Raw genomic sequence first — 16,639 nt, forward strand, 5'->3', positions numbered from 1 at the left:
TCTGAAAGTTGTAAAATATAAGGAATATATATATATATATATATATATATATATACATTCCTAATATTTTATACATATATATATATAAGTGCCATATATATATTCATATTATTTTATATATATGTGTGTGTGTGTGTGTGTGTGCTGTGTGTATATATATATATATATATATATTCCTAATATTTTACATATATATATATACAAATGCCATATATATGTTCCTAATATTTTGTGTGTGTATATATATATATATTCCTAATATTTTACAACTTTCAGAATCCTACTGAAATAATAAAAAAATAAAAAAGCCGCCTGACCTTTGACCCGATGCGCGTCCCCGACGTCAAATCAGTGCCGGGGTCGGGAGCGCGCAGAGGAGAGAGCGATGAAGGGAGGAGAGAAAGAGAAAGAGAGAGAAAGAGAGGGAGAGAGAGAGAGAGAAGGAAGGAGGGAGGGAGAGAAAGAGGAAGAGGCAGGAGAACTTGGCCGTCCGTCCCCGGAGCTCCGTCCCCCAGGATGTGAACTCCACCCGCGGCGACTTCAGTGTCCGGTGTCGGCGGCGGCGGCGGCGGCGGCGGGGCGCCATGGAGCGGAGGACCGGGCCGGGAAGAAACCGCACGTCAACCCGGTGAAAAGCCACCGTCTCCCGGGGAGGGGGAGCGACTCCGTCCGGAGTCAACTTCCAGGGTGTTTTTTGTTTTCCCCCTCACCGGGAATGGCGACCGGTTCGCCCGCCCGGTCGCCGTGAGTTCCGGGAGATATTCGACGTTTCCGAGCCGGAAGCCGCCGGATGGGAAGACGCTGACCGCCGGCTCCGGTTCCCCGGAGGCTCCGCTCCTTCCGCTCCCCCTCCGATGGACCCGCAGCCCGGCGGACTGTGAACATGTACGCCGGACGGAAGCGGAGAAAACCGGCGCAGAAAGGGTAGGAGCCCCGGGGCCAGGAGTCACTCCGGAGTGGCGAAAAAGAGGAAAAATATAAATACTAATATAAATTTCCAGAAAAATGAATCGTTTGTGATCGCACGGTTGGAAGGAGGCGGTGGTGAGGGAGCGGGGAAAACAAAATATGACTTTACGTCAGGGAATATGGAAAATTATGTTTATTTTCGTTTTGCAATTTCAATGTCAAGCACATGAACCTCTTTTCAAAGGGTGAATAAATTAAAAGAAAAGAGGTTTCATGCATTTTATTGTGGAGTAGACTTGACTTTTGTTTTTTATTTTTAATAATTGTGGCATTAATAGTGTCAGAGTTTTCCAATCTGTCTGCTAATTTTCACTGAAACTAGTTTTTTTTTTTTTTTGGTATCTTTACAGCATGAATCACCTCTAATGATGTGGGAAAAGTGATAAATTAATTTACACCAAGGAATGTTGATGAGAATTTTGTCCCTCCTGGGCCTCTGTAACTGTCGGTGCAGATTATCAGTGACGGCGTGCACGAGATGACGGTGATAATTGGGATTAAACAGAATCTTTTAATGCACTTTGTCCAATTAAATAATTAACGTATTGATTGATTGATTATATTACATAATAAAAAGATGAAGCGAATCCATTATCCATCCTAGAGGCTCACGCCCAAACCTGCATGTTTTACAGACGTAGCGTTTACAGCAGGATGTGACGTCAGCGCCGGTTTGATTCTCTTGCTGACGTTGACATTGTGTTGATTGATTTTAAGTTGCATTTTAACCAAAGAACGACGCTTCCTCGTCATGGATGTTGTCAGGGTTGTGATCACGGATGGCCGTGCATCGGGAGCGACGGCTGGTCCTGGTTCTTGGAAATCAGAGAGGGCTTAATAGCCAGAGCTTTGAGCCTCAGCGGTTGCAGGGTCATTTGCTAAGTTCCCTCTGTCTTCCCCATTCGTACTCGCGGTACAAACCCGTACATCTCGCCAGGTCGCCACCTCCATTGTCAGTGTATGCTAGCGCCTTCCACCTAGCCGCCCTTCCCCAACCAGGACTCTCTCCTGTTGGTGTATGCTAGCATCTTCTGCTTAGCCACTCTGGCCTGACCCTCATCGGTGTATGCTAGCGCCTTCCACCTAGCCGCCCTTCCCCAACCAGGACTCTCTCCTGTAGGCGTATGCTAGCACCTTCTGCCTAGCCACCTTGGCATCTCCCTTACCTGTGTATGCTAGTGCCTTCATTCCTAGCTACCCGGTGTTTGCTAGCGCCTGCCACCTCACTATCTGTCTCCAACTGGGCCTCTCTTCTTTTGGTGTATGCTAACGCCTTCCGCCTCGCTGTGTGTACCCGTCTTGGCCTCCTCTGTCGGTTTATGCTAGCACCCTCTGCCTAGCCACCCTGGCCTTTCCCTTGTCCGTGTATGCTAGTGCCTCCCACCTAGCTGTCCGTGACCCTACCAGGCTTTCCTCATCGGTATATGCTTGCGCCTGCCACCCGTCCCCCTACTAGGTCTTTCCCTTGTTGGTGTATGCTAGCGCTTTCCACCTCGCTGCCCTTGACCCAACTGGGCTTTCCTCATCGGTGTGTGCTAGCACCTGCTGCCCGACCCCAGCAAGGTCTTTCCCTAGTCACAGTATGCTAGCGCCTTCCATCTAGCCGTCCCTCCGCAAACGGGCCTCTCTCCTGTCGATTTATTCTAGCGCCTTCCACCTAGTTGCCCGTCCCCAACCGGGACCCTCTCTTGGCAGTGATTGCTAGCGCCTTCCGCCAAGCCATATGTCCCCAACAAGGATTCTTTCCTCCCTGTTGATGCTAGCACCTTCTGCCTATCCACCCCGAGCCACTCTCTTGTCGGTATATGCTCGTGCCTTCCACCTACCTGCCCATGACCCAACCCGGCTTCCCTCATCAGTGTATGCTAGTGCCCTCCACCGAGCCACCTGGTCCTCTCCCTCATTGGTGCATGGTAGCGACTTCCTCCTAGACGCCCTTCCCTGACCAGGACTCTCTTCTTTTGGTGTATGCTAGCACTTTCCACCTAATCGCCTGGCACTTTCCCTTGCCTTTGTATGCTAGCGTCTACCACCTAGCTGCCTGTTCCCGCCCTGCATCCCCTGACCCGGTCTGCGTACACCTGTTTACTCGTCCAATTAAACTTGTTTCGTGCGTGTGGGTCCACGCATTGGGTCCAACTATAATGTCAAACTGGAGTGCGATTTGCTCGTTTTGATATTAAAAAAAGAGTTTAACAGACGGCTATGTATTATTGCTATGTATATACATGAATGTCACAGCAGTAATGGCCGCCGCTCCTCACACACCAGGGCCAAAGTGACCCCGGCCGAAGGCGCCAAGTCCAACCCGTCCAAGCGGCACCGGGACCGCCTGAACTCTGAGCTGGACCGCCTGGCCGGCCTGCTGCCCTTCCCCGAGGACGTCATCTCCAGCCTGGACAAGCTGTCCATCCTGCGCTTGGCCGTCAGCTACCTGCGCACCAAGAGCTTCTTCTCAGGTAGGAACGCACCACTTCCGCCCACCCACTCCCACTCTGTCAGTGGGTTAATGTTGGTTTTTGAGCTTGTAACATTATCACTGCAATGAAAACATTATTATCGCGGGACATTTTTGTGTCTCCATACGAAAGCCTTGTTTGTAGCCTTATCGGTATTATGGATGCAAATGTAGGATCAAGATCCCTGAAAGATGACCACCGAAAACCACAATAAACAAATTTCAATTTTTCATACAAAATTTTGGGAACATTTTCAAAAAAAATTGCATTAAAGGGGACAGGAATTTGCGAAAAATGAGCTGAAATGAGGAAGAAATGGCCGTCACCTCAGCTGCCCTTCACAGGAAACGACACAGAACAAACAACAGATTTTACAGATTATTATGAATGGTCGTGTGTGTGAGTGTGTGTGTGTGTGTGTTTGCTTGAAAAAGCTTCAGTGAAATAAGGAGGTGAAGAAGCTGCTAAATGTCATGGTGTCCTGAAAGTTACTCTGCCTTCTCTTTTACTCAAACACTAAAATTGCTTTTTACACCTCGAGGAGGTGGAGGAGGAGGGTTGGGGGTTGGAGGACATGAAGGTCAGCCGAGGTCTGCAGGTTAAGACCCGCAGGGCTTAAATAAAAACATTATTTAAAAAAACATCTCAGAAAACAAGATGGAGGTATGTTATTTCACCCCCCCCCCAACACACACACACACACATTAGAGCATCAATCATCCAGCAGATTTGGAACTCTTAGATTTTTTTATTATTATTATTCTAATACTATATAGAATTCATTTGATGAATGAATTATTTTTTATATTTTAATAATTTTATTTGTTTATTTATTGTTGTGATTTTCTGTTTTCTTTGGTTAATTTTATTTTATTTTTTCCCACATAATTTAATCTCTTATCTCCAAGTGGTGTTTTGATGGTGATGTTTTCATGCAAAATCTTGGACTGTTCAACCAAATTACAATATTAAGTCTCCTGCAGGAAAATACCTGAAAGTTTCAAATAAAATAGAATAAAAAAATGAACTGAAAAGGATTTAAATAGAAAATATTTGAATAATAAATAAGAATCCAGTCCGTGGAAGGTGCACTGAGGAGGGCGAAACAGATCAAATCGCAGGAAGACGATGAAGAAACTTTGTCGCCGTTCCGTCTGGGTTTCCATGTGGAGACAAGGTGGGACCAGGAGTCTCGCCGTCCCACCCGTCCATCACGTTCGGCCTCCAGACTCTGGAGACTCCCCGTAGCCCGGCCGCCAGACGCCGACCCCCCCCATCCCAACCCACCCCGCCTCGCCGTGACCCCGGGACGAACCTCCGTCTCCGTTCGGCTCGGGTGAATTGTAGGTCATGTGCGCTCGCCGGCGCCCGCGAGCAAACCCTCGTCCCCGTTGTCTCGGCCGTAATGTAGGTCTGCCCGGGCCGGGCGTCTCCCCGCCCGCCGACCGGGAGGCGGGAGGAGGAGATGAAAGCCTTGGAGAATAAAAACACGGCGGGATAATCCACTCACTGGAGGAGGGATGGGGGGAGGGGGAGCCCACTTTCAACTTTTGACTCCTGCGGCGGCAGACCTAGTTTTAACCCTTTCTGTGTGTGTGTGTGTGTGTGTGTGTGTGTGACCCGAAAGAGTGAAAAGCAGTCGTTGCGTAACACTTTGTTTGGTCTCGCTCTTGTCGCAATCGACCTCGTCGAAATGCTAAACTTCCTCATTTTCATTTGAAATGTTCTATTTCATTTTTTTTTTTTTTTTTTTTGCATTTTTCTTTAAATTTTCTTGTAAGTTCTTGCTTTTTTTTCCAAGATTTTTTTGTTCCAGTTCACCGGTACTTGTGTTTCTTTTTTCTGAAAATTATTATTATTATTTATTATTAATATTATTATTATTATTTTTTTTAGGTCATTTTTTAGTCAATTTCACCTCATATTATTTCCATTTCCAGTGAATTTACTTCAATTTATTTCATTTATTTTTGAAACTTCCACTTCTCTCTCGTTTTTTATTGAATTTGTCACATAAAGGTGTTGAGACAGCGACTGCACTTTTTATCAAATTATTTATTATTATTATTATTTATTATTATGTATCATCTCCTGTCCAGACACTGATTGTTATCAAATATAAAGCTTGGCTCCTTGTTACTTATTGAAGACACTGTTTTAAAACTGTCTTCTTTTAGAACAATAAAATAAAAATAATCGGAAAATGACCTTTTCAAAGTCAGGAATTCGGCCTTTCTATAAAATCTGCCTCGTATTCACTTAAAAAAAAAAAGAGCAAATAACTACCTTTAATTCAATACAAAAAAAAGAAGACCAAACATGACATTTAAAAACAAATGAACAAAAGTGTTTCCTCTCATTAGTTGACACCAGGATGGCGGCTCGATCTTTACAGCAACAGGAAGTAACATCCACCTAAAGACTCGGGCGACACCCCATAAGGAACAGGAACGGTGACATCACCGCTGGCGAATGAGGTCCGACCTGTGGGATGATTGACAGGGGTTTAAATCCGTTGCACGCCAATGGAATCCGTTCAGCGGTGCGTTCACTGCCTGCAGGTGAAAAGAGGCTTCTGGGTTTCGGATCTTTGTTCGGAGGCGCCGCGCCGTCGCTCCTCCTGGGTCAAAGGTCACAGGAGTGGAAGTTGTAGTTTTCCGGTGCGTTGCCTCGGAAACCGCCGCGCCGCCGATGGAAAACGCTCCGTCGGTTGACTGACATTTGAAAGAAACCGAGAACTCCGATGATTTCACTCGTTATTGGACACATCAAGACCTTTTTACAGAAGGCGTGGGATGTTTCATTTGCGCAGAAAATGTATATTTTTTGAATTGATTTTTTTTTAGTCGCTGTTTCATCACATCCGTGCAAAATGTTCAGATTAATTTTTGCACACCCCTGAATACCCCACTGAACTGTATTCACCTTTTACTCAAGACAATCATACACAGCTCTTTGTCATGTTAGCCTTTATATTTGGATGTGTGTGTTTCCCACATCTGTCCCCATGCAGGGCCATCTGCCCAGAGCTCGCAGCGGATAAAGACTGATTATGTAACAGCGGTCGTTGTTATGTTCTCTTAGCATGCGTGTGTGTGTGTGTGTGTGTGTTGTCACTGTTTTGACACAAGCCCTCGTCCTGAAGGTGGAAGTGCGAGGAGGTACCGTAACATCGGCCCCTGGTACTCCAAATATCTCAGAAATGGGGCAAACTTTCAACAGTTTGACCAATTAGCTACTTTTACTGTCACCGCTCAAAAATATAAATCTTTAAAAAAAAAATAAAAAAAAACGTAAAAAGGTCAGTGCACTGAACATGAAGGATCCAACACACACACACACACACACTTTTGTCCTCTGGATACATAATGACAGTGAATGTGACGGGACGCCGGCTCAGACAGCGGATGTTTGTGCGTCGCGTTCGCTGTCTGGTCGGCCTGGAATGAGTGGACGTAGAGCTGCGGCAGGAACTGGGAGGGAAACCTAAGTTCAGGCGGTTTGTAAACGCATCCTGAGTCCAGTAAACACACTTATAAACTCTTATAAATCAAGGATGTGCGGTGAGGTTGGTGCCAGGTGAGGCACTGAGGTCATCACAATCAGATATACAAACCGGTAAACCCTGCAGCGCAGCTTATCCACCGTTTGATTGGCAGCTGTTAATTGCTTGTGTTTAAAATCACCTTTCTTCTCACATACAAAATGCAGCACATAAAAAAAAAAAAGCACATTTAATTTTCAAAAGCATCTTACCTTAACTTATAAATGACATCTATGTGGGTTCAATTCAGAAAATTGTCTACGTTTATGGATATGTAATCCTCCATTTTTAAGGTGAGGAGAGGAAAAAGAAATTGCTAACTCGAGCTCACTGTCGAGGAGTCGCAAAAAGAATCCCTGGAATCACGAGCGCCCCCTACCGTGAGGCAGGAGAACTGCGTGCCTCACCCAGTGGCTATTGGCAGCCGTTTTATGATCGCTCAGCACAAGAAAATCGTAACACACATGCAGTTGTTGACAAATAAACACTGTGCATTGGAGATGTAGTTCATAGAGCAAAAGTGTTTCAATGTTTTAATAGCAACATCCAGAGAGACTGTAATCTACGGTGAGGCTCAACAGTCGGCAGCCTCACCACACAAACCCTCTCAGTATCGAAACAGTAAATGTGAAAATCCATTTTCCAAAATCCAAATTCCAGCCATTTTGAATAAAAAACAATCTTCACTTCTGGTGAAGTTAAATGAAAATTCCCTTCCTAGTGCAAATCACCGATAAATATAACCAATGAATTCTTTTTTTTTTCTTTCCAAGATTGGCAAGTGAGGCACGGCCTCTCCTGCCTCCCCTGACTGCACGGCACTGTTAAAAACACACTCTTAAAGAAGTGTTATGTTTTTTTGACATAAATAGTAGTTTTAGCTTTTATCATCCATGACCAACAGTTCTCTTTCTCCTGTTTTTATCTTTCTTCTGTATTTCTTCCTCCCACTTGTTGTCCACCCCATTATCTTCCTCTTCCTGATCAGATGCTTCCGCCTGCTTTTCCTCCTCTTCCAGCCCTGCATTTTCCCTCCGCTCGCCTCTCTCGTAACCGCATCTTGCCGCGAGAAACGCGGAAATGTTTCTAAAAGAAAGAGAATTACTTCCTGTCCTGAATCGTGACCAACGTGGAGTATAATCAGCCTTGAAAGTGTGAGGGAAGCCGTGTGCTCGCACCCCGTCATTATCCCCATGCGGTCCATGCGTATCATGGCAGCTTTTAATGAAAAGAGTGTTGTTGATATCAAACAGTATAATCTGCTTCATAGTGGAAAGCGTGTGGACTGTTAGTTTCCCGACAACACAAAGACGTTCCTCTCTGGGTTGAGTGGACGGGATGGAAAGAGTGGTGGAACCTTCGGCCTCTTCATTGTCCCGGCCGCTCACACTTCCTCTTCCATTAGCGTCTCCTCCGCTGCCCTAGAAAAGCTCTTTGTCTTCCTGGGACCGGCTCTCTTCATCGCCGGGGTCAAAGGTCTCCTTGTTTTTTGTCTGAGGGGTCAAAGGTCGCCGTAGACCCCCTCGGGCGGGCGGGCGGGCGGGCGGGCGGGGGGGTCTGACTGACTGTAAATGTTTTCATCGCGGCGTCAGAATCTTTCTGAAAACATCTGGGTCGTCTATTCATTCAACGTCATAAATAAAAAGAATCGATCAAATAAAGTGGATTCATTTGTTTATCTTCCCTCCTCCGATCGTCACTCACGCTTATTTCCGTTTTTCCCAGTCGCCCTGAAAAACCAGCTGTCCAACGGTACCGCCAAGGGCCACGGTCACCATGACAACAAGACGTCAGGCTCGCCAGAGGGGCTCATCCCTGAGGGGGAACTGCTGCTTCAGGTACCGCAGCTGACGCCTTCTCATTCTCTTTTTGACGGGGTCGCGCACAGCCGGCGGGGGTTTCCTTTCAAAGATGGGTCAAGTTTTATTTCTTTTTCTCGATCGCAAGTGACACTTTGGAAAGCATTCAGTTTCTGCGGATTTTCCTTCTTCTGGAAAATAAGCTCCAGCTTAAGATCGTATTTTTTTTCACATTTTCCCTTTTAAGGGACACTATTAAACATGACAGGACATATACATATATATATGTACATGTATATATGTCTGGATGCATATATTTGTGTCTGTATGTGTGTATATTTGTTTGTGTATATATATATGTATGAGTGTGTGTGTATATATATATGTATATATATATATATTCATACACATGTATATAGATGTATATGTGTGTTTGTACACATGTATATATATACATATATATGTACGTGTATATATGTCTGTATGTATGTGTATATTTGTGTCTGTATGTGTGTATATATATATGTGTGTGTGTCTATATAGATGTATATTTGTGTGTGTGTGTGTATGTGTGTGTATGTGTATGTATGTGTATACATATATGTATATATATAGATGTGTGTGTGTGTGTCTGTGTATATATATATATATATATACACAAAGACACACACATTTATTTGCATTTATGTAAAAAATACATATTATTTAATAGCCTAAGTGTAGTCCATTTTTCTTGTGTTAGCATGAGGAAAATAATTATTAGGACTTTTTTTTTTCTTTTAATTTTTTTCGGTCACAAGGCGAGTCAAATGCATTTATTCAGGACGCAGGTTATTTTCTGTCAACACGCTATCAAGTTTCCAACTTCGTGAGGTCATTTTACATTTATCTTTGCCAATTCAAAGCCCTTTTTGTAAAATTTGCATTAACATTGAGCTTCTTATGAAGTCATCCTGAGCTAATTCTAAGGAAACATTAGTTAGTTAGCTAATGTAGCTAATTAGCTAGCTAATGTTAAAATTAGTCAATGTATCACCAATGTTCAGGTTTTTCTTTCATCTTAATATTTTCCTTGAATGAAATGCATGATTAAAATGTAATATATCCCTTTTTAAATACATCCCAGAGAACTCGGGGGTCAGCCGCGGGTCAGACGAGGCGACCCGCGGCGCCCCCTTGTGGCTTGGAGGTTGTGATGTAATTGACTTGACACGGTGATCCAGTTTCGCCGCTTCAGAGTTGTCGAGACGCGCCGTTCGCCCGGTCGTGGCCCCCGATTCAGACAAATCCAGATTATCATCATTTATTTTCAGTTTGTTTTCGGTGATTTAGCGGAAGGCCGAAGTTCCACGTTCAGGGCCTCGACGCGCGATCGCCTTATCGATCCCGGGCAGAAAAGTAGGTCAGGGCGGCGGCGAGGGATGGAGGAACGCAGCGGACGCTCTCTTCCATTACAGACACTCGCCCATCAATTATACACAGCCGGTGAAGACATCTATTATTGAGACGAGGGGGTTGGATGGAGGATGGCGGGGTTACCAACGTCTTCACGGGGGAAGAAGCGCCGGACGCCGTTTGCGTTGCTGAGGAGGCGTTCGCAGTGTTTGCGCAGAGATGAGGAGAAGCTAATTCGTCTCATGGGGTCGAAGCGTTTTTCTTTTTTTTTTTTTTTGTTCCGGATGCTTGTCGGGAACGTCTCTGCAGGGCGGGGGGGTCCGCTAGACGGCGGCGGCGGCGGCGGCGCGACGTGGAGTCTTCCAGGGAACAACAAACACTTTCTCTCTCTCTCTCCCTTCGTCTCCAGAGAGAGAGGGTTGGCTAAACATGCTAGCGAGAGCCCGATAAAGCAACAGTAAATATTTATACACAGTCTCCGTGTGTGTGTGTGTGTGTGTGTGTGTGTGTTGCACAGTGCTGGGCGTGGCAGCTGATTTCCAAAACTAATTTGATTCCCTTTTTTATTTTTTTATTTTTTTTTCCCCCCACGAAAACAGACTCGCCTTCTTCTCCTTTCCTTACACAAAAATCACATGACTATTATTTAATTTTTTTTTTTTTTTCTTCTTCTTGAAAATACAGACACATATTTCATTGAGTTGTGGAAAAATTGCAAGATTAATTGATTCGTAGACAGATGGCAAACTGATCAAACCGATAGAATTGTTCGGTCGTGAAGGATTGCTGGGAAAGATGAAGAATGTTTTATAAATCGATTTGAAGAAAAATCTCCCTTTTAGCCGTGAAAGAATGAAACTGTTCTTCACATTCAAATATGAGGAGAATTAGATTTGAGAAAAAGGAAACTAGTTAGTGGTTAGATAAAGGCTATTCTCCCGTCTGTGTCGACCATCAGTTCTCAATAAAGCACAAGCAAAAATAAATCATTTGATAATGAGAATTAAATCCGAACATATTTTTTTGCCATAAAGTGGCATCCAAACATAATAATCACGTTCAGCTCAGGGCTGGACGGCGAGCGGCGAGCAGCGCTCAGCGCTCAGCGCTCAGCGCTCCCGCCTCACAGCAAGAAGATCTCTGGTTTGATTCTTTCTGCTGCTTGTTCTCCCCGTGCATGCATGAGGTTCCTCCAGGTTCTCCGGGTTCCTCCAGGTTCCACACATGCAGGAGCTTCGCCTTTTATATGTGTGTGTATGTGTGTGTGTGTGTATATATATATATATATATATATTTATATACACACACACACATGTATATATGTGTGTGTGTACACATGTGTATATATACATATATATGTACATGTATATATGTCTGTATGTATATATTTGTGTCTGTGTGTATATGTGTTTGTGTATGTATATATGTATGTGTGTGTATGTATATATATGTATATATATTCATACATATGTATATATAGATGTATATGTGTGTGTATGCATGTGTATATATACATATATATGTACATGTATATATGTCTGTATATATATATTTGTGTCTGTATGTGGGTATATGTGTTTGTGTATATATATGTATGTGTGTGTGTATATATATATGTATATATATTCATACACATGTATATATAGATGTATGTGTGTGTTTGTACACATGTGTATATACATACATATATATGTATGTGTATATTTGTATCTGTATGTATATATATGTATATATACATTCATACACATGTATATATAGATGTATGTGTGTGTTTGTACACATGTGTATATACATACATATATATGTATGTGTATATTTGTGTCTGTATGTGTGTATATATGTGTTTATATATATCTCTATATGTGTGTGTATATATAGATGTATATTTGTGTGTGTCTGTGTGTGTGTGTATGTATGTGTATATATATGTGTGTGTGTGTCTGTATATATATATATGTATATATACACAGACACACACATTTATTTGCATTTATGTAAAAAATACATATTTAATAGTGTAAGTATAGTCTATTTTTCTTGTGTTAGCATGAGGATTATGAAAACAAGCCCATGTTCAAGCAAAGAAGCGACACCATAAGCATCACGTTATGTCTTTTCCCCGCCGGCACGTTGCTCCTCTGCTGAGGATGCCGGCATAACAGCATTCTACCAGCTTTATAAAAGCCCCACGCCAAACCTGCCAACTCCATCATGAGAGATCCTGGTTTTTAAAGTGTAGACAATCACCCTTTCTTCTTCTCCCTGGCATTATGGGATGGATGCTTTTTTGTTTCGGGCTCCAGAGCTCGTGAGCAAACACCAACCTGACTATATCTCTGAACCAGAACATTCATTCCTATATTTAAGCACGCATTGACTCCTGCACGGAGGGAAGTTATGTGTGTGTGTGTGTGTGTGTGTGTGTGTGTGTGCGTGTGCGACCCGTTCGGTGCTCACGTCCTGTTTTATCCGTGTAATCCTGCTGCCCCCGTTTGCTTCCCCTCCCGTCAACTCTCTCTGGGTTAATCGTTCCCGCACCTGAGCCTAATTGGTTCAGTTCTTGACGGACCCTCCCAGACCTGGATGTGATTACAATCCACGTGTGTGTTGTTCCCCTTCCTTCTAATCGATCGGTTCTAGAAGCAGCGCAAGGATTTACGTGCAAGCTTTTGCTTAGTGATGAATTCACCTCAAATCAAATCATTCATCATCCTTTATTCAAACAGCCGTGAATTCATTCATGATCCACACCTGAACCCAAGACCAGACACTGCGGAGCAGCTTCTCCAGCAGGCTGTTACAGAAAGATAGAAAGAAAAGAAAGATTGAAAGAAAGAAATCTTTCCTACCTAACGTCATAACTCTATATACTAACTCACTCTAATCCCTTAACGCCATACTTCACATTGTCACTTTGCTCATGATTCATTATATATAAGTAAATATTGGTTAATAATGTTCTTTTTTTTAGATTATACTTCATAGATTTACACTTCAGTTTATTCAGAATCAGAAAAACCTTTAGTTGTATATGAATATATATGTATACATGCGTATATGTACAAGTATGTTTATACATATACATTATATACATATATGTGAATACATATGTATACATGTATATGTTTACATGCGCCTTTATATGTATTTATTCATATGTATATGCATATACATTGGTATATATTTTTACTTATATGTACATATATTTGTGTGTGTGTGTGTGTGTGTGTATATATATATACATATATGTATATATATGTGTGTGTGTGTATTTTGCATATACATTGGTATGTATTTTTACTTATATGTACATATATTTGTGTGTGTGTGTGTGTATATACATATATATATGTATATGTGTGTGTGTGTGTGTGTGTGTGTGTGTGTATACTTATATAAGTATAAATAAATTACTGTACAAATTGTGCATTTGTGTGTAGGTACGCTCACTCTGCATCAATATGATATGTCATTTTTTTTGTGTTTTTTACCTGTATTTTTAGCTAGCTTATCCCTATCTTATCTTTGTATGTCTCGCTGCTGCTCCTTAAACAATTTCCCAAGTATTGGATCATTGAAGTACATCTGAATTGAAACAAATACATTCTCCAACTCTGATATAGACAAGAACAACCATTTACGCTCATCCCCACGTCATATACGGACACAAAACCATTCATTGATAAATCTGGGCAATTTAGGTTCTCCAGTTAACCTTCTGCACGCTTTGGGATTGTGGGATGAAACCGGAGCAAAGCCGCTCGGACGCCTGGGGGGGGGGGAAGAACGTGGATCGTCTGCAGCCGAGCGGAGGCAGCGACGTCAGAGTTTCGCCCAATCGCCAAGTGAACAAGGGCTTTTGAGAAAATGGATCTGTTTTGTAGTTTTCCAGTCACACGTCACACGGACGGGTCGAGACGGCGTGAATTATTCAGCGGCGGAACGTCGGCCTTGTTTCAGGCCCGACGCTGATGCATCTCCGACCTGCTTTAATGGCTTCCAAAAAGCCTCTAAAAGGAACTTTGCTGCGGACGCGGCGGCGGCGGCGGCGGCGTGTCGGCTCGGATAAAGACTCCCGAGGTCGTCCCGGTCCCTGGCAGCGAGGTGTGGGCGGATGCTGGCAGGATGCCTCTGCGCCTCTGCGCGGCGTCTGGACACCGTGTCATCACCTCCTCGCCGGGCCCCGGGGCGGGAGGCCGAGCGAGGGGAGGAGGAGCGACGGCGGAGGTGTTAGTCATCCGGTGACCTCCTTCTTCTCGCTCCTCCTCTCCATGACTTCTCTCTGAACTGACGTCGCCGCCCTCGTCGCCCCCCCGCCGATCTGCCCCGAGGAGACGTCTCATCCCCCGACTCTCCGCTCGGGTCGAGTCTGTCGGAGCTTCGGTTCACCAGAGAAACATTCAGCTGATTTTAAACGAAAAAAAAAAAAATCATGTTGAATCGTGAAAGATTATGAATAAAATGAGGAAAAACAATTCATTAAGGAGGTTATTAGAAGGATTTAAATTGGAATTGTTGTGCCAGAGTTTCAGGGAAAAACAAAAACAAAAAACATAACAGTAATAGAAATAGTAGGAAGGAGGAAGAATAAGAAAAACAATGAAATACAAATTGTCTTAACTGTTGACTGTTAACTACAAAGATTTGAACGTTCCCTGCGGCTGAGGGAAGAGGAATTAAAAATAATAATAATAATATAATATTAATTATCATTAATATTATTATTATTAAAATATTAATAATAATGTGATAAGATAAAATATAATAATAATATGAATGTATTATTGTGTAATGTATTATTAATGTCATAATATTACAATTCAATTCCAGCATGCACAACCATAACAAAGCTTGGAGGCTAATTATGAATGAATGTGTTCAAATGCTAAATTAAACAAATTGATCACTCAACTTTTATACATTTTTCTAGTCGCTATCAGCACATAAACAGCGGTTCTTTCGGGCCCAAAAGTGAAGCCGATCTTCACACATCCAGTCCGCATGGAGGCCTCGGTGTCAGGAAAGTGTAAAGTTGTTCTCCTGAGATGCTGCGCTCAGAAGATCTCCTGTTGACTGGAACTCCAGGCTCGTTTAGCGCACCGTTGGGAACGCAAACAACGATAAGAGCTGCAGATCCGATCGTCTGGTTACTTTTCGTTTTCTGTATGCACGGTGCAGTCTGTGAGTGTTTTATCACAACGTCCGCAGCTGTTCCGACGTTATCACTATTAACGTTTTTATCCCAGAGACGATGGGATCTCGTCTCGATCGGGTGTTTCACATCTCGCTTCGTCCCTGCAGGCCCTGAACGGCTTCGTCATGGTGATCACAGCTGAAGGAGTCATCTTCTACTGCTCTCACACCATCCAGGATTACCTGGGCTTCCACCAGGTAACTCCCTCTCCTGGAAGATCCCTTCTGAGCCTTTCGTACGTGCACATTCCGCCCCCGCTCAGCCGTGCAAGCACAGAAAATAGCAGATCCACAACCGTCCAATGAGGAGGCCGCTTTTGAGTCACGTGACCGACGAACGTCTTATACAGTCGTGATTACGACGAACGCAAAGTTGAGAAAAGGATAATTTGCCTCGCAGAAGATTCTAAAAGGAATATTTTCATTTGAACCACAAACTGAAATCTGGTGTGTGTGTGTTTGCATGGTTAGCTTGGTTAGCTAACCATGCTAGCTCTGCTTTAGCGTGGAGCAAACTTACAGGTTGAGAGGCCTGAAACTAACGCACATATGGAGCCGGAGCTTAAATCAAATTGGCTTCGCGATGAAGCGCCGCGGCCTCGGTCCTAATCTTGTTTTTGTGAACGTGATTATCAAATTATCCAAAGTCTTATTAGTCTATCTGTCTGACGCCGCATGCTGCTCGCCGTCTAAAAGCGGACATGTTTGGCATGGCGCGCACAAAGCGCACGCCGGCGTGGAGGGTGTGAACGTCACCTCGTTTCCCCCCCGCGGCCGGGGAGCTTCCCCGCCAAGCCCGCAACTGAGCCGCCGTCTCTCCAGTGACACAAACGAACCCGAGGCGACTCCGGCTCCTCCGACGAACACCGACATCAGGGCGGCATCTGCCGCAAAACGTGTGAAACACACTTTGTGCAGGATGTCACACACACAAGGCGACGCGACGCAGGATGACACACACTGCAGTCAGAGACGCGCTGGCCGGGAGGGTTGTGTTTCTCCGAATTCCAAAAATTTGCAGACAGAAATGACTGATCGATCAGTGGTTCTCCGTGCACCACCTGTGCACATACAGCTAAAGCTAATATCCATGCTGGATTTTGCACTAAACTGTACAAAACCAAATTCTGCAGCTCCTCTCATGACGTCATCCACTTTATACGTCATCACTCAAATTTTAATGTTTACTGTTTAATATAACTGTGTATTTTAATATTAATTGCACTCTGTTATGAGATGAGATGTACTTTCACGATCCCTTGCTTGGTTTTGCAGCAGCA

The 16,639-nt window shown here is 43.8% G+C and overlaps 1 protein-coding gene across 1 annotated transcript in view; it reads left to right on the plus strand.

Moving 5' to 3' along the window:
• The first annotated feature begins 429 nt into the window (after positions 1-429).
• LOC147233582 (aryl hydrocarbon receptor-like) overlaps positions 430-16,639 on the plus strand; it is a 44,371-nt gene continuing 28,161 nt past the window's right edge. Inside the window, exons 1-4 of the mRNA XM_086148551.1 lie at positions 430-924; positions 3,241-3,428; positions 8,698-8,810; positions 15,468-15,557. Of these exons, the coding sequence (XP_086004677.1) occupies positions 884-924; positions 3,241-3,428; positions 8,698-8,810; positions 15,468-15,557 (432 nt within the window). The 5' untranslated portion in view covers positions 430-883. The remainder of the gene's footprint in view (positions 925-3,240; positions 3,429-8,697; positions 8,811-15,467; positions 15,558-16,639) is intronic.

This window comes from Fistularia commersonii, chromosome 6, assembly GCF_037954325.1.
Source record: "Fistularia commersonii isolate RoL2024-O1a breed Wild chromosome 6, RoL_Fcom_v1.0, whole genome shotgun sequence".
Classification (NCBI taxonomy): Eukaryota; Metazoa; Chordata; class Actinopteri; order Syngnathiformes; family Fistulariidae; genus Fistularia; species Fistularia commersonii.